The 18,105-nt window shown below is 53.6% G+C and overlaps 2 protein-coding genes across 2 annotated transcripts; one reads left to right on the forward strand and one right to left on the reverse strand.

The window, feature by feature from the left end:
- The first annotated feature begins 595 nt into the window (after positions 1-595).
- On the forward strand, positions 596-2,395 carry LOC132529358 (interferon alpha-inducible protein 27-like protein 2). Its single transcript, XM_060165704.1, has 4 exons — positions 596-723; positions 875-904; positions 1,478-1,639; positions 2,175-2,395. Exons 1-4 carry the CDS (start codon positions 717-719, stop codon positions 2,375-2,377), a joined length of 402 nt encoding a protein of 133 aa, XP_060021687.1. The 5' UTR covers positions 596-716; the 3' UTR covers positions 2,378-2,395.
- A 9,961-nt stretch (positions 2,396-12,356) lies between these two features.
- On the reverse strand, positions 12,357-17,256 carry LOC132524513 (interferon alpha-inducible protein 27-like protein 2B; the record flags this gene model as incomplete). Its single annotated transcript, XM_060156535.1, has 5 exons — positions 12,357-12,570; positions 13,089-13,250; positions 14,051-14,082; positions 15,829-15,955; positions 16,896-17,256. Coding segments are annotated over 5 exons (765 nt in total), but the record flags the coding sequence as incomplete, so codon positions are not given.
- Positions 17,257-18,105: the final 849 nt, after the last annotated feature.

Consider the following 18,105-nt stretch of genomic DNA (forward strand, 5'->3'; position numbering starts at 1 on the left):
TCCAGGGAAAGCAGGGCGGCCAAAAAACAGTTGAGTTTTTCTCTGTGTAAATTATACCTCAATAAATTTAACTTAAAAAATTCTGTTGAAGGATATTAAACAGCCTGGGGAAACAAAAACGGCCGATTAAATAAAATGAGTAATTTACAAAGTAGTGTGCAAGTGTGATTGGAACTTGGAGGTGAGGTTACACATTCAGAGAGTGACGGAGATGGGGCGGTCCTAGCGAAATAGCCTGGAAATGCACCAAAATCTACGACTGTCTCCCTCTGGAAGTGAAATTAAATTTTCTTCTTACGTTCTGTTTTTTGTTTTGTTTTGTTTTGTGGCGAACAACTCTTCTGTCATCAGGGGGCAAAATGTTACAACTTGGAACCCCGGTCCGCTTGCAACGGCTTCCAGGTGCTTTAGGGCTCTTTTCCTTTCGGTGGAGCCACCAAACAAGAGAGAACCACCCGGGGGGAGCCAGCAGAGGCGGCGCCGGGAGGAGAAGGACTAGGGGGATGAAGGCAGGAGGCGGGTAAGACCGGCGAGTAGCGGTGGGAAGTGGGATGGGGGGCGGGCGAGCAGGCGCGCAGAACGTGCGTTCCTGCGTTTTGCTGGGGTCGAGATGCTGCGAGACGCCGGTCGCGTCCCTAGTGGTTCTCCAGGAAATAACAGCATCTCGTGGAGCTTAGTCATTTCCTGAGCTCAGCTGCTGCGAGGAGGGCGTCACCATGATAAGTAAGTTTCTCTTCCCCATCAGGCTGGTGGCCTGGGCAGGGGGCGGGCCTCCCAGACCCCAACCCACGGAGGGCCAGAGGACTCGCTTCTTTCCCTCACTCCCTCAATCAACTCTCTCTCTCTCTCTCTCTCTCTCTCTCTCTCTCTCAAGGACGGGCAGCTGCTGCTGCGATAGGAGGAGGTGACTTTCCTGGATCCCCACATCGCCAGGCCTTCAGCTGGCCTGGGTCCCAGGGTGGGGGGGAGGCCTTAGAGAGGTGGCGCTGCCGGGCGTGTGAGAGCTGGTCCGTCAGCCTCCCTCCGCTCCGGGAGCCACGCGGGTGAATCTTAGGGGCCGAGAGCCGTACTCGCTCGGAAAAGGTCACCGCGATCCCCGACGTAGCTGCAACTCTAGTCCTTATATGTAATGAGCATGTAGAGAAGATTTCATTTGAAACGGGGTTTGCTGCTAAAAACAGCAGTGGTTTATTGGTTTATTTCACCTCTACATTTACACAGACACAAACCTGAAGCCCAGGGTGGGGTAGTGACTTCCCCGTAGTCACCCAGCAAGTTAGAGACCCAACCAGGGGCCTACGCTAACCTACTGTCCCAAGCTGGCTCCACAGCCCCATCTTCTTTACCTTGGGACCCCTCTCCAAGCGGCTGCCTCCCGTCTGCTCCCAGCAGACAGTCCCCAGAAACTGTCAAGGAATTCCTAAGGGAGTCCACTCCTCTGAGCCCACGCCCCGACCCAGCTCCTCTCCCCCTACAGCCCTGGCCGTGGGGGCTGTGCCCGTGGTGCTGGGCGCCATGGGCTTCACCGGGGCAGGAATCGCAGCCTCCTCCTTAGCGGCCAAGATGATGTCAGCGGCCGCCATGGCCAATGGGGGTGGAGTTGCCGCCGGCAGCCTGGTGACCACTCTCCAGTCCGTGGGTAAGTGTCCGGGCGGGAGGAAGCGGGGAGGGTGTGACACAGCAGCACAGGATTCAGCCCAGCGGCTAAGCCGGAGGGAGGGCCTGTCTGCTCTCTCCAGTTTCGTGGGCATCAATGTCCCTGGTCCTTTGCCTCTGCCGCAGTGTCTTCCCTGAGTCCTGGGTGAGGTTTGGGGGCAGGAGGGAAGCGGAGCGGTGAGGGTGTTCTGGAAAAGAGAAGGAGGGAAGGAGCCCAGGATATGTGATAGCTGGGCTCTGGGTCTAGCCCTACCCAAATCTGACACCTGGGTGGCCTAAGCAGGTCCCCTCCCCTCTCTAGGCCTCAGAGGGACCTGTAGCTCTTGGGGTCTGTGGCTGACTCTCCCTCTGTCTCTCACTTCCCATGAATTCACCCCTCCCTCTGTCCAAAGCAGAGCCCTGGGGGATTCAGGACCCAGGGGAGGCATCCAGGTGGGATCTCTGGGCCTCAGGCCTCCTGAGGGGCCCCAGCCACTGGCCACTGCACCCTTCCTGTGCTCACCTTCTGTCTCCCACAGGGGCAGCTGGACTCTCCACATCATCCAACATCCTCCTGGGCTCCGTCGGATCAGCTTTTGGGGCTTTGCTTGGAGGTGCAAAAGCGGCACCTTCTTCCTCTCCTCCAGGTGGACCCAGAGCTGAAGGGGACCAGCCAGGAGAAAACGTACCCCAAGTCGAACCTCCAAAACTCCCACTCGGTTCCGAGAAGCATGAGAAATAAAGATCATCTGCAGATGCACCTGCCTGTCTTTGTTCCTTGCAGCCCTGGGGGGTTGTGAGTTGTGAATTGGAAGTTTGGAGTTCTCCCCATCCTCCCAACCTGCCTTGTGGTAGAGGGGCAGAGGGGGGTGGCAGGCTGATCGAACACAGACTCACTTGGCAAGAGGCTCCGGTTGGTCACCATCCTACAGGGGATGGGCTGTATAACCCAGGGCCATTTGTGCACCATCGGTGGGTCTCAGTTTACCCCTCACTCAATGATGGGGTCGACAAAGCTTCCTAGGGAGGCAGAGGTGAGGGGTAGCCAGGATGCATATCGAGCCACTGACCCCAGAGCCCTCGGCCCTTGCTCATTAATGGGCACCAGACATCCAGAGGTGAGCAGGACCCTATACAAAGTGCTGTGGGGAGGCTGACATGCAGACCACCAGGGCAAGGACAGGACAGTGTACCAGTGTTACAGTGGGGCTCTGGGCACCTCGAGAGGAGGAGATGGAATCAGGAATGGTCACTACGCTGTGTCTGGAAAATCGAAAGGCAACTGGCATTCACCAGTTCCTTTGCGGCCGACAGGCGTTCCTGGTGTCCCCTAAGACTCCATTCACCTTCAGAGTGAGGTCTCACTTCCTTCCAGAGTGGCCTCATTTTCTGGAGTCTTTCTAAAGGATGAGATATCAGTTCTAGCACTTCTGCTTACACCCCCAATAGATAGTCTTGAGGAGGCGTCCAGCGTGCAGGCGCTGCATTCTGTGGGCCACTCGCCGACCTATCAAGAAGGAAGAGCTGCTTAGGATACAGGAAGCTGGAGAGAGCATTACTCCCACCCGACAATAAGAAAAAGCCGGAAAACCTACAAAAGCGTAACTTTCCTTGAACCCCTAAGAGAGCTGAAGAGGCAGGGCCACCAGATGGCCTGAATTCTCAGGGAAGTCAGGTGCCTCCAAGGAGAGCACTGAGCCACCTGGGGCAGAGCACAGGAGGGAGGTGCAGCCAGAGCAGGCAGTGCAAGTTCAGCTAAAAACCTTAACTGATCGCTCAAGGGCAAGGATGGGCTACCATGAGCGCAGGGAACTCTGGGAGCTACAGTCACAAGGATGGATGCTTCAGGCCAACCTTAAGGTTTTTTTCCAAGGACCCTCTGGGTGCTCCCGAGGAAGACTGGAGTCAGGAGAAACTTCCTTCACTGAGGCAAGACTGGCGGAGGGGAGCTGCAGCCCTACCCCCTAGGGAACAGAAGCCTCATGCTGCTGGGGGAAGGGCAGTAAACTCTGCAGCCTGCAGAGCACAGGTGAAGGTCAGTGTAGATGGGAAAGAAAAAGGGAAAAAAACCTCTACCTCTGAATTTGGGGTGTTAAACTTTCCGGGGCTCACACAGTAAGGATCAGTCCACTACTAGGGAAGCAGGGGGAGGGGAACGCTTCTGAGAAAATCCCGCCCCCAGGCCCAGGCCTACAGCGCCTGCGCAGACTGAGGCTAGGTGGGACCACAGAGAACCCTTTTGCCCTTGCTGCCAGGCTAGCTAGTGACAAGCAACAGATGTTTACACTGCGGGTGGAGCAGGCGTGCAGAGACCCTCTCCAAGATGCACAGACCAAACGGAAGCCTTTAGCCAAGGGTTGAGCAGACACTGAGAAAAATCAGCCTCCACCGCAAGCCCAGGGAACCCTAATTGGAAGCTGGTGGATCACAGACAGCAGCCATAGCAACAGCAAAGTCCAAACCCAGATGAACTCCTGATAAGATCGACCTCCCATGTGCAGGTCCTGGATAAATACTGTTCACCTCTGTCTCTACTGAACTTGGGCAACAGACACTGTCGGAGCCTAGCCCGTGTCCCCCGGGCATGTGTCTCCCAGTGTCCGCCTGCTGTTCCCACTGCCAGGCCCCGCCCCTGAGGCCTACAAGGCTGGCTGAAGGTGTCAGGTGTTGGTCCCCCCCAGAATAGCCCTCAGCCAGTGATGGATTTTAGTTGGGGGATAAACTACCCCAGAGGTCTGCAGCAGGAGTCAGCCTCAGTTGCCCCCAGTGCAAACTCACTAATGGGCCATTTCTCAGCTGCCTGTCTTTCCCTGTCACCCCCCATTTCCCTGTTGGTGCTCTCTGGGGTCACCTCCCAAATTAACTACTTGCACTCAAATCCTTGTCTTGGGGTCTCAGCCTAAGACAGCTTCCTGCCTTCTGCTCAGGCCCCACTCAGGAGCCCAGGGGTCTGACCCCAGACCGCCACAGTGCTCTCAGATTACTCCTGAAACCCGCCTATTTTCAGCCTTCACCCATCTCCTTCCATCAGGATGAGGCACACACAGGAGGCTCCACAGTCTGTCTCATGGTGACCCACCAGGTCAGGACCCCAGATGGGCCCAGATCTGTTGGAATCCCAGCAGAGAACACAGCTCAGCTTTGGGGCTGGTCCCCAGCTGGCCTACCCTGCACAAAGCCACAAGCCAAGGGCCTTGAGGGAGATCACTCAAACCAGTGGACAATCCCTAAGTCTCTGCAATTTGTCAGGGAAAGCCTGGCACAATTTCAGTTTGAAAAATGTTCCTTCTTAGTTTCCTTTTCTGCTGGAAAATCCCTGTTACCAAAGACACTGATGCCAAAAAATATTGACTCTCTGTGCAGGACGTTGAAAAGAAATACGGAGACAGAGTTTTGGAGGAATGAGGAAAATGGCTTTAATCGTTGCCTGGCAAAGGGGGTAACATAACAGGCTAGCACCTCAAGAACTGTGCCCCCTTCCCTGGGGAATAGGGAAAGGTTATATAGCCCAGGGCTCGTGGTCTGGGGTAGGTGATAAGGCTCAAAGTAATGAAGGTCTTTCATTCCTTTTCTTCTGCAAATTCATGGCCAAAGCTGGTGTCAGCTCAGCAACCGGGTCTGGTGTCCCTGAAGTTATCGGCCCCGACCTTCTTTCTTTTTCCTTTCTTTCTTTTTCCTTTAAATTTATTTATTTATGGCTGTGTTGGGTCTTTGTTGCTGCACGTGGGCTTTCTTTAGTTGTGGTGAGCGGGGGCTACTCTTTGTTGCGGTGTGCTGGCTTCTCATTGCTGTGGCTTCTCTTGTTGCAGAGCACGGGCTCTAGGCACGCGGGCTTCAGTAGTTGTGGCACGTGGGCTCAGTAGTTGTGGCTCACTGGCTCTAGTGCGCAGGCTCAGTAGCCGTGGTGCACGGCCTTAGTTGCTCTGCAGCATGTGGGATCTTCCCGGACCAGGGCTCTAACCCATGTCCCCTGCATTGGCAGGAGAATTCTTAACCACTGCGCCACCAGGGAAGCCCCATGACCTTCTTTCTGATATGAAGAGTGCTTTGAGGGAGTGTAGGGGGAGAAGAAATGCCACATGCAAAGCGTAATTCGTATGGAGTCAGAGAGTAATCAGCCTTGTGAAGGACACGTGTAGCTACAAGTGTGTGTTAGTAGTAACAGCTAAAGAATAACCAAGATTGCTTAACTCTTTCAGGTCTGTTTATGCTGTTTCCCAAGCCTGTTCACTGTTTCCTTATTTTCCTTGGCAGAAAAGCCTCTTTTCTATTTCTGCTGCAACAACATTCGAGAGAGTCTGTCCATGGCTGGCTGGACAAGAGTTGTAATTGTTGAACTACTCTATCCCCCACGCCAAATCTCATCAATTTGAAATTGATTCATTATGAAAATTATTTTATCTTCCTGAACACAGGCCGACTGCTTGAGAAGGCAGCTGGGACAGAGCAGGTGGGCAGCAAGCCAGGTAAAGACTCCAAACCTCCTGGAAATAACCCGCAAAGTAAATGCGAGTTATGGAAAGATGCCCGTCTTCAATAGCAGCAGGAGTTAGGGGCTTTGGATCATCTCTTATAGGTGCTTTCAACAACGTCTATGAAAACAGGGGCAGCAGTGTTGCCTGTCTTGAAATAGTGTGCGGATTTTATGTGGTGAGTCACGGGCAGTGTCTTAACCAGAGTAAATATATTTTTAATGTTATTTACTTTGATCCTCTTGTCCCAGGGCGTTCAGAATTGCTCTGTGGGTATTTAGGTTGCCCCAAAGGTGTCCCGGAAGTTGCTGTGGGGACTCAGGAGGACAGACGGTGGGGCTCCTGGGAAACAGAAGCCCTTTCCTCCCTCCCCCAGCCCAGGTGCCATGGATGTCCTGACACCTTGGTCTGCATCCCTTCTGGGCCCGCTGCACTCCCCCCACCTCTGTTTTCCAGCCTCAGACCAGCCATGCGGCCCCCTTGGTCCCTCGAGTCTTTCAGGGGGTGGGTAAGCCAGTGGTGAAGCTGCACTTCTGTCAGAGGGTGAGTGCCCCAGGGCCGAGGGTGAAAGGTGGGAGAGGGCCAGAGACGCGGGGGGTTAGTCTGCTTCCCATTTATGTCTGAGGTCTTCACAGATGTCCTATGACAGGCTCTGCCTCAGGAGCGGCTCTTGTCAACTTCGGGACCGTGTGTGGTCTGGATGAAACTTTCATTGGGCCTCCCCTTGCCAGGTGTCAGAACATGAGCATTTCTTTTCTTGGGCTGGTAAGATTCCCAAGAAGAATCTTTCTCCTTCTGTTTTGGATGTTATAACCTGGCTGCAGCGTTCTGGTGCCTATCAGTGAAGAAGACTGAGGGTCTCAGCGCTTGTGTGGAGACTGTCATTCTTACTGTGCAGCTCCTGGTGCCTCCTGGCCCAGAGACCCAACCTCACCAAAAGTAAACCTCCAGGCGTCTGCTGGAGGGGGCTACCTGGGGGTCTGCCTGCTTCCTAAATAGACATCCAGCCAGCCCTCTTGCTGCCAGTCCACCTTAATGCCAACCTCCAGTAGCCACTCCAACGGCCGAGGTTCTGGTGGTCCTAAGGGCAAAGTTGCCTCTTTCTCCCCTTCCCCACTGACACCTTAAGATTCAGCTTTCTCAGGACTGCTAAGTGGAACCCCGTGTCCAGGTGATTTCTGGCTTCTAAATTGTGTTACTCTCATCTTCTCTTCCTGTCTCTTTGTTGTTGTGGATTTAAGCCTTTCTTTAGTCCTTTACTGTTATTTTAGTGGGATTTTGAGAAGGAACAGGTAAAAGCAACTCTCTTTGTTGGATTGATTCTTCTGCTGCTTGCAATCAAAAGATCCCCCCATGTTCATGAAAATCTACGTTTGCTTGTTGTAAAAGACGCCCTCTTGGCTTAAACAAGAGAAGTTTCTTCCTCTGTTACTTGGTTTTGTAAGTGTCTCAGCTGGAGGGGTGGTTCTGCTCAGGGAGGCCCAGGCTCCTGCAGTCTTGTTGCTCTGCTTCCTTAAGGTGCTGCTGTCATCTGCAGGGTGGAAGATGGTCACTCCCCCACCTGCAGCAGAGCCCATGGGAAAGGGCCAAGGGGCAAGGCGGACTCACCCACTCCCCTTACGTGCATACCCAGAGAGTTGCATACTTCAGTTCCACTCACATCCCACTGGCCAGAACCCAGTCTGGTGAGCACACCTTCCCACAAGAGGACTCGGAATGCAATCCTTGGCTGGGAATCATGCACCTGGCCAAAAATCAGGGCTCTCTTTATATGCACCAGAAGGAAAGGGTAGGCATCGGGTGACTGCCTGATCAGCCTCTGCCTGATGAAGACAGGAATCTATCCTAGGTTCCCCACAATGAGAATTTGCCTCTGCCTCCCCGTGTCCTACTGAAACTGCACAACTCAGATGGGACTCAAATCCAGCTGAAACTGAGATTGGGACTTGAACCCACGGGCTGGGACTCTAACCCACACGATCTTAATTAAGATCACACACCTGGTCTCAGGACTTAATGAAGCTGGGGTCCTTTATGTTTCAGCACAGAAGGAATTCAGCAAGAGGCAAAGTGATAGGCAAGAAGTGGATTTATTTAGAGAGAGACACATTCCATAGACAGAATGCGGTCTGTCTCAAAAGGCAAGAGCAGCCCTGGGAGAAGCACACTCCACAGACAGAGTGTGGGCCGTCTCAGAAGGCGAGAGGCCCGGAAATACGGGGTGGTTAGTCTTTATGGGCTGGGTAATGTCATAGGCTGATGAGTGGGGGGATCGCTCCAACTGTATTCCAACTGTTTTGAGGATTATTCCACCTATTTTGGCCACTGCCCAGTATTTGCCCTTTAATGGCCTCAGAACTGTCATGGTGCCTGTATGTGTGTCACTTAGCGTGCTGATGTATCACAGCGAGCATATAACGAGGCTCCAGGTCTACTGGAAGTCGGATCTTCCACCCTTTTGGACCTAGTAGGTGTGGGGGAAGTTAACAGGCTTGTTCAGGCTTCAGAGGCCATAATAGGCCTTTGACTAAAAGAAGACCCTGAAAGGAACTACATGCCGAACTGCTGGACTACGTGCAGGTCAACAGAAACAGCGCTAACAAGTCTTCAGAACCAACAGATAAGGAAGGGAGTAAGTCACGAAGCTCCCTCGGCCTAGGGAATCTGGCCAGTTCCCAAGGATCAGTGAACATTCTGAGACTTACACTAGAGAGCAAAACATTTCTGATAACAGCCAGAGCTGCATATTTGCACATAAGCTGGTGATTATCAGCTTGCGGCTTGGCATTAAAAGCAGGACTCCTGGGTGTCCCTGGTGGTGCAGTGGTTAAGAATCCACCTGCCAATGCAGGGAACACGGGTTTGAGCCCCGGTCCGGGAAGATTCCACATGCCGCGGAGCAACTAAGCCCATGTGCCACAACTACTGAGCCTGAGCTCTAGAGCCCGCGAGCCACAACTACTGAGCCTGCGTGCCACAATTACTGAAGCCTGCGCGCCTAGAGCCCATGCTCTGCAATAAGAGAAGCTACCACAATGGGAATCCCATGCACCGCAACGAAGTATAGCCCCTGCTCATTGCAACTAGAGAAAGCCTGTGCACAGCAACAAAGACCCAATGCAGCCAAAAATAAATAAACAAATTTATTAAAAAAAGAAAAAAAAAAGTACAGGATTCCTTTGAGCAGTACTCTGAAGCCTCACCCACGGGGTGGCTGCGCTGCTCGGGACCTTCCAGCTGGGACTCCAGATCGCTGTTCCAGGGACTTCCCAGTGTTGCTTGGAGCTGGATGTAGGTGTTTCCCCACTTTGGTGATGTCTATACATTTATTTCTTGCTATGTTGCTTGTCCTTATGCTGTAACTTACTACTTCCAATCGGGACTCCGGATCGTTATTCAAGGGACTTCCCAGCCTTGCTTGGATCTAGATGTAGCCGTTTTCCCAATTTGGTGATTGTAAATTCATTTATTTCTTACTATTTTGCTTATCTTCGTGCTACGATTTATAACTAGCCTAATAGACTTTCTTATCTCTTACTTAATTAAGTGTAGAGTGGTTATTTTGCCAACAATCCTCCGAACCTGAAACCTGAGAGTAAGTCTCTCAGCAAAACAGTAGGTTCTAACCAGTTTGTGTTGCATCCTCCATGGCTGTGTCATTCTTTTAAACGTTGTGCCCTGCCCCCTTCCCTCCTGTTTCACTGCCCTGCAGCACACTGGGCCCCTGTGTGCAGGAACATGGTGATCAGTGGATGTGCCTGGCTTCTGACACTGGGGACTCCTGAGAGCAGGCAGGAGTCCACAGGGGCAGGGTGGGAGCCAGCTGAAGCCAGAAGTTTCAGGAATCCTGGGGTGGCCAGAGTGTGTTCAGCCAGCTCCTGAGTGAACAACCTCAGCTGGGTAGAGAGAGAGGGGGAATCAAAGCTGTATTAGTTTCCAGTCCTGTGTAATAAATTACCACACAATTAGCAGCTTAACATAACACGCTTTTATCATCTGATAGTTGTCAGTCAGAAGTTCAGATGGTCTTGACCTTCCAGGAAGGTGGTCTCCATCCTTCCAGATCCAAATCAGAGCAAGCGCCCTTCTTGTGGGAGACTCGGACTTGTAGCTAAGGCGGGGGCTTTTGCCCTTAGCGCCAGGAGGACCTTTGGAGGCTCTAATGAAGGACTTGAAGTTAGAGCATTATTTTGGGAATGTGTGCATTTTGGGGGGAAACATTCACAGCTTTTCTTAGATTCTCCAAGACATCAAAAAAATGGGGGAAAGAAAAAGAATCAAGTGTTGAATTAATTACTCCCCTAAGGAGTTTACTCCTATGGTTGGGTACAACGATGCTTCACTGACCTCACTGGGAGCCACTTGAGCACACGGATGAGTTAACGTTTAAAAGGTCCATAAAACCAGACTCACAAGTTTGGTTCTTGTTGGAAACTGAGATCCTGCCAGGCTGCTCATGGCATCTAGGACAGGGTGTGCAAGGGTGTAGTGTTAGGGGAACCACGGACCAAAACTGCCCACCCTGGCCAGGCAAGATAGTAGCCACTTGCATGAGTTATCCTACAACAGGAGGTCCTGGCAAAGACACAGAACTAACAAGATATCACTAACCAGAAGAATTCAAGAAAGGTCAAAAGGAGAGAGGATTCGCCCGTCCATGTGTCCTGCCAACCTCCCAGAATCCTTCTCACTGGAATCCATCTTGGCTGAGCAATGCCCACGCCACCAGGAAGGACCCTGAGTCAGAATGATTGGCCAGAGACAATCCAGAAGCTAACCCCATTACCGTAAAACCTGAGACTGCGAGCCACGTGGCAGAGTAGTTCTCCTGGGTTCCCTTACCCTGTTGCTCTCCACCAGGGCGCCCCTTCCCAATCAAGTCTCTTGCTTTGTCAGCACGTGTGTCTCCTCGGACAATTCATTTCCAAGTGTTAGACAAGAGCCCACTCTCGGGACCTGGAAGGGGTCCCCCTTCATGCAAAATAGGATCTGTGGTAGGGTCACGGTCATGTTGAAAACCCTTCAGTGTTTCTCCAAAACCCTCAGATAGAATCCAAGCTCTCCTTCCCCAATATACTTGCTATGGTCTGAATGTCTGTGTCCCCCCAGAATTCAGAAGTTGAAATATTAACCCCCAAGGTGATGGTATAAGGAGGAGGAAACACTGGGAGGTGCTTAGATCATGAGGGTGGAGCCCTCATGAATGGGATTAGTGTCCTTCTAATAGAGGCCACAAAGAGCTCTCTTTCCCCTTCCATCATGTGAGGACACAGTGAAAAGACAGCCACCTAGGAACCTAAATGTGCTGCAGCCTTGATCTCGTGACTTCTCAGCCTCCAATACTGTGAGGAATAAATTTCTGTTGTTTATAAGTCACCCATTTTATGGTATTTTTGTTATAGCAGCCTGAACGGACTAAGACACTGCTGTGACGTGCCTTCCCTCTGGGCACCCCCAAGGCCCTGGTCTGGTCTCTGGTGTCATCAGAGGGCAACATCAATGGCTGTCTGCCTGTTGGTCCACCCACGCAGCAGACCAAGAGTGCTACCTAGGAAAGGCCAAGTTTCCTAGCGCACAGCCCAGTGCCTGACCCACAGCTCACGCTCAAAGAGTTTGTGGAAAGGAAGAGTGAATCAACATGTAAGCGAATTTTCTGATGTTCTGGGATAGATCCCATCCTGGTGATGAGAAGTTTCTACAAGACCTTGTACTGGGGGGAGAAGGATATTTAGGGACCATGGTCCTGAAGCAGAAAGATCAGAGCCCTTGACAAACTAGATTTTCTTTCTAGCTGTTGGGGGAGAAAGGCCAGGGCGCTGGACTTTGACTTTGGGAGGAACCAGTGACGTCCTGGGGCCGTTGCTTTCTGAGCCTCAGCCAGGCCACTTAGGAAATAGCCATTGCATATGCAGAGGGTAGGAGTGGGGTGCGTGCAAATGAGGCTCCACACAGGATGCTCCCTCCCCTTCCATTCCTGACTCTGCACAGGAACTGAGCCAAAACACCCACCCTGGCTGGGACCTTTGAGGTCTTTCAGACCAACTCCCCATATAGAGAGGGCCGAATGCAGGCCCAGAGCAGAGGTGACCCACCCAGGGTCACACACAGAGTCTGAAGCTGGGCAAGGACAGGTTCCAGGCTTCACCGTTTGACTCAGTCCATCTCTGGGCACCCCGACACCATGTCGCTCTAAGAGAAGTGAGCCTTCCCCCACCGCGACTTCAGGCAAACAAGAAGGAAGGGATGCGGAGGGGTTGCAACAACTCATTTTTATTTCTTATTTTCCTCTGGGGGTGCAGCGTTTGGTCCCTTCCTTCATCAGGCTGGTGAGCAGGGCACTACCTGGTCCTCTTCTCTGCAAAGGGAGTGACAGGGAGCTGTCACAAGCCCACCACGAGGGACACAAGGGCAAACCCAGTGGATCCCAGGAGGACTTTGGGTGACAGAGAGAGTCCACCTGATCCTGGGGGAGAAGCAGAGGGTGAGTAGAATGGGATGGGCAGGCTGGGGCAGCTTGTGGGGCAGAACCATAGGGTCTGAGACTCCAGGGCCTGTCAGGAGGACCTCAGGCCCAGAGATCCCACCCAGAACCCTTCTCTGTTTCCCCAACCCCCAAGGATCTCTGTTTGGGCAAGGCTGCTGCAAGCAGGTACCCAAAGGCATGAACTCCGGTGGTGAAACCGAGTGCTGGGAGCTGCTTCTCTCTCTGGGGAAGAAGGCCGAGCCCCAGGTGGGACAGAGACGCCCCAGCTAACTCAGAAAGTCTGCTTTGGGCAGAGTCAGCCTGAGCCGAGCACACCCTAGGCCAGAGCACCTTCCCCCAGCAACGCACCTGCTTCAGAGACCCAGAGAGAGTGACCACGGAGGGTGAGACAAAGGCACAGGCAGACTGGGGCTCACCAGGGCTAAGGTCAGGGCTGGATGCTCTGAGGCTCTTGTCCTCCCTCACCTTCCACAGCAAGCCCCATCGGGGACACTCACCCACGGACTGGAGAGTGGCCGCCGGGCTGCCGGCGGCAACTCCGCCCCCATTGGCCATGGCGGCCGCTGACATCATCTTGGCCGCTAAGGAGGAGGCTGTGCTTCCTGCCCCGGTGAAGCCCACGGCGCCCAGCACCACGGGCACAGCCCCCACGGCCACGGCTGTAGGGGGCGAGGAGATGGGTTGAGGGGGAGATGGACACGCTCCCACAGCACACACGCAGAGCACATCAAGCTTGGGGGACTTCAGGGAGCCCGGAGAAGGGGTAAAGCCTGAGCTTGGGAGAGATTCCAGGCCCGGCCCGCAGTCAGGAGGCGAGGGCAGCACAGCTGGTGGGGAAAGCGGAGGGGAGGGCCGCGGGGTCACCGGGGTCAGGCCTCTGATCCGCAGCAGGACCTTCCTCGGGAAAGGCTTCAGTTTCTGCCTTAGTAAAATCCTGGAACTAAGTTGGGGGCGGGGCGGAGGTTTGCAAGCTTCTTGTCTTCGCTGAGGACATCTTTAATACAAGCAAATCTTACCCAGGGCCCAGCATAAAGCAAGGAGCACGTTCTGAGCCCGGCTTGGATCCCAACTCTGGGTCTCCACGGCATCACCGCAGAGCAACTGGAAGCCAGAGTCGCTGAGCCAGTGGCTTCTCCTTAACACACCTCCTGGGTCCAGACTGTGCGCGTGTCTCATCCTACGTAACCCTCACAATAAACCTGAGTGGGCAGCCTTGGCCTGATTTTCACGAGGAAAGCTGAACCCAGAGGAGTTCAAAGCCACGGGGCAGAGGCTCGGCAAGGAGGTTGGGCCCCCGCTGGGGCTGCCTCTGCGCCACACGGAAGCTCGCCATTTCCTCACTGTAGCGCCTCCTCCGCTACAACGCACAGGAAGCCTGGGGCAGGTGCAAGGCCAGCGGCTCCCCAAGTCCCAGGGCCTGGGGACGGACGAGGCGCAGGTTTCCGCGGCAGAGACTTACCTCCTCCCGCCACAGCTGCAGCAGCCTTGGCTGGAAACCGAAAGAACATTCTGTGAGTGGATCCACACTGGCTGCCCCTCCACTCCCTGAGCCCACAGCCCACCTATGGGGGGCCTTCCCCAGGCTGGGAGACACAGGAAGGAAGGACCCCTGCCTGCTTCTTCCTGAGAAGGTGAGCCACAGCCCTGAGCGTGGCAAGGGCTGCTGGGTAGGCGGGTGACCTGTCCTGAGTGGACCTGCATGCGTTGGCCTAGAGTAATCTGGAGACGGGGTTTGAGGGCCTTGTTCCAGAAAAATCCAACCATCAGACAGGGGTTTTGTTGCGTGTTTTTTAATGTCTGCGGACTGGTTGCTTGGGGGTTGTTTGTGGGAAGCACAGAAGTTCTTTTTTCTCTCTGCCTTCCTAGCCAGGTTTGGTCAAAAAAAAAAGCAAAACCCTTACAGATTTGGGAAGGAAGGTGTGCCGCTGCAGCCCCCTTCACGGCGAGTGTGGGACTCTTGGCAAAGTAATTTAGGGCGTGGTGGTTTGACTGGGGCAGGAAGAGGCGAAGTGAGTGTCACGCCCTCTGAGCCGGGACGTTAGTTCATCTGAAATAGGGTTGGTGTTTTCGGAGTGTGTGTCTGGGGGGCGCGTTATATAGCCTTCTCCTTTCATCCAGGGAAACCTCTTCGACAGCAGTAAATCCTTGTGGAGAGGTGTGTTCATTTTGCAGGACCCGGCTGAAATCAGGGCAAGCACTGCTGAAGGCCTGAAGGCTGCTTGAGAACACTGCTGGGACGCATTGAATGTTCCTGATTCTCCAAGGCCCCACCTGTTGCCCCTTCCTCTGGAAAGCTGACCCTGACCCTCCCAATCAGAACCATCCTTGATCCCGTGGCTGGAGCCGCTCACAACACTGGACCATAGTTGCCTGGCTCCCCAATGCTGAGAGTCCCTGGAACTCCCTGGTAGAGGTCTTGGTCTGCAGCAGCCAGTGGGGACCAGTAGTTCTAAAACTAGCAGGGTGTGCAGGTGTGAGCTCAGCCAGCTCCCCAAGAAGAGAGCTTTGGGGTGGCAGGGAAGGAATTAAAGAGATTAAGGGGTATGAAAGCTAAACCCTAAGTGACCAGTGGGCCACCTGGTTGGGGTATAGAACCAGAGACTCAAGAATCAGGAGCCCAGTTAAAGGGTATTTGAGGCTCAGCATTATTGTTTGGGAGGAGAGACGATGCCAGGCTGGCCAGCAGCTTGGCGCACCTGGGCCCCAACACACAGATGGCCCAGGGGAAAGGGTGCTGTCTGATGGCCTGCCTGCAGGGTCCCCCAGTGGACATCTCCGGGTGGAGGAGCATGGCCCTTCTGGGCTGTTCAGAACCTGCCCTGCCCTGAGCCTTCCTCCCAGGCCCCGACGCCTGCATTTCTGTTCTACTTCCTGTCCCAGGCTCCGGAACAGCTACCCACCCCACCTCACCTCCCAGCCTAGGGCCCGTGGACAACGCTCCCTTCATTTGTAAATAAGGGGCAATATCATCTTTCTCTGGGGTTCTTATGAGAATTAAATGAATTGATAAATGTCAACTGCTAAGCTTAGTGACTAGGATATCACAGGGTTTGATCAAATTCAGCTGTTCTGATTCTTTTCCTCTTATGAATCGTTTCTCGTAAGCTGAGGAGTCCCCATATTTCTGACCATGAGGAAGACTGCCAGTTGTGGCCCAGGTCTTAACTTTCTTGTCATACTCCCATGTGCTGGGTAGGCGTCCAAGGAGGGGTATCTATCACCCAGGGCCAGTTATCTCCTAGTGGGAAAGCGGTCAGGGCCGCAGCAGGGCATCCTAGCAGGTAGGAGCCATTCAGCGTCCCCAGCAAGGATCCCAGGGTAGATGTGGCCCCAGCCAGGGCAGCGTTGGATGACAGGGTGAGTCCTAAGAACAGAGGGTGATGCACAGGAGTCAGAGGTCAGAGGTTGGGCAGTGGTTGGAGGCTGTGTCACCGCCCACAGCCCCCAGCCAATTCCATCCTGTACAGTTTCTGTTGGCAGAAGTGGGAGGACCCCGGGGGTCCACCCTAGGGGCAGAAAGTTGAACGGTGGCGGATGCACACTGGAGCACTTTGCAGCGATTGAAAGCAAGGATTAGAAGCTCACCTATCGACCCTGAGGGATCTCAAAAACATAGCTGTCAAGTGTGGAATAAAAGAAATAAAATGAGATATACAGTACACTCTTCTGTATGTAAATTAAAACACATCCAAACAAAAAGCGACACCCATTTTACAGAAATATATACATATATACATATATATATATACATACATATATATACGAAAAACAGATACACGTTCAACATGTTAGAAAGGCTGACGTTCTAATATGAGAGGGGGGAATTGCAGGTAAAAGGGAAGATAAACAGAGAGAATAAATAAATAAAGCCAGAAAGGGGGCTTTCAAGAACTAATTGAAGAAAATGGGCCTGAATTGAAGAATTTTGTTCAAATCAACGCTCTGGATCTGAGATCCATCAGGACAAACTTACGAAAGGCTGGTTGGACGCTTAGGTAAAAACCTAAAGGAGGAGAATTCTGGTGGTGAATCCTGGGGAAGTGAGAGCCAGAGAGTGGGCCTCAGCCGCAGGGTCCCCCCTCTCTAAGAAGGAGAGGGCAGGGGGCCCAGATCTCCTGTGCCCAGGGACCTGCCTCCCTCTGACCCCTCTCAGAGAGAAAGCCAGGGCGGACACCCAAGGGGAAGGACAGGGGAGGGAGAGAGACTGAAGGTGATGCTGTTGTCCCCTCCCATGGGTCCTTGGGCAGGACCCTGTGCCCTCCCTAGCCCCCAAGCCAGCTCCCACCAGTCCCTGCCAGGGACACTTAGCCAAGGAAGTCCTGCCAAGACACCTCCAGAGGCTGCCCCGCCCACTTTGACCAGGCTCCCTGCAGACAGTATCTCGGAAGCCAGGTTAGAGGCTAAGAGGACAGCACTGGTAAATTCTATGGCATAGAAATTGACCGGCACCCAAACTGCTGAAACAGTGGAGCTTTGATGGGGAGATGAGGACGCCAGAACTGGGGTCACACCCACTGCCCTTAAAAATCTCAAGGGGCTCCAAGGGGTGGAGAGGCTGCTCTGAGCTTGTGGAAGATGCAGGCCTGGGAAGGGTCCAAGATATGGTACTGGGGTTACAGAAGGACCTGTGTGAGGGGAAGGTGGGGAGGCGGCTGGAGGGAGATTTTACTTCCCGAGGTGGGCTGCTTCCCTCCTCCTGAAACATAGATTTCTAGAACTCCCTTAGATCCCCATGGAGTAATTTAAAATATGCCAGAATTAGGAAATCAGAACGAATTACGTTTTTAAGGCCCATACCACGGCCAGGTTGTTCTGGGTTCCTGTTCTCATGCGCTCTCCTCACTAACTCAACGAGAAGGATGAGATTACTATCCCCATTTTACGATGAGGAAATACTGGCAGAGAGGGTAAGAGATTCATCCAAGATCACAAAGCTTGGCTTGGCAAAGCGGGACTCGACCCAGGTCCAGCTGCTTCCAAAGCGTGGGCTTGAATGGCTCTGATTCGGTTCCTCCTAATGCTTGTCTCTTCCCCCTACCCAGGCTCACGGCTTGAGGGTCACCCGGGCACGGACTAGGCTCTTGGCTTCCAGAGCCCCAGAGCCCAGTTGGGGGCTTAAGTCACTTCCCTCCCAAGACCCAGCTTCTCTGCCTGCAGCCACCCAGATGAGAAACATGAGACAGTTCTTCCAGTGGATGCAGACGGGTCTCCCCTCCACTCGCCGAGCCCCCCGCCCCCCGAGGGTAGGGGCGGCAGGAAGGAGCCGCCCCTGCCCACCCCTGCCTGTCTTACCCACAGGAGCAGACTTTCTGAAGATGTGGAACTGACCTGTGGGTCTTGAGCTTGTCTGTGTTCTGGGAGCCCTTGAGGCTAGCTGGGAGCTGTATGAGTGAACTGGGGCAGCATCTGAGGGAGAGAGCCTGGTGGAGGAGGGGCCGTGAAGGAAGACGGGGGTGAAGGCCAGAGTGGGGACCTGGGCCGGGGTCCTGGAGCCAACAGGACGAGATCTGAGAC

Source organism: Lagenorhynchus albirostris, chromosome 1 (genome assembly GCF_949774975.1).
Source record: "Lagenorhynchus albirostris chromosome 1, mLagAlb1.1, whole genome shotgun sequence".
NCBI classification, from domain to species: domain Eukaryota; kingdom Metazoa; phylum Chordata; class Mammalia; order Artiodactyla; family Delphinidae; genus Lagenorhynchus; species Lagenorhynchus albirostris.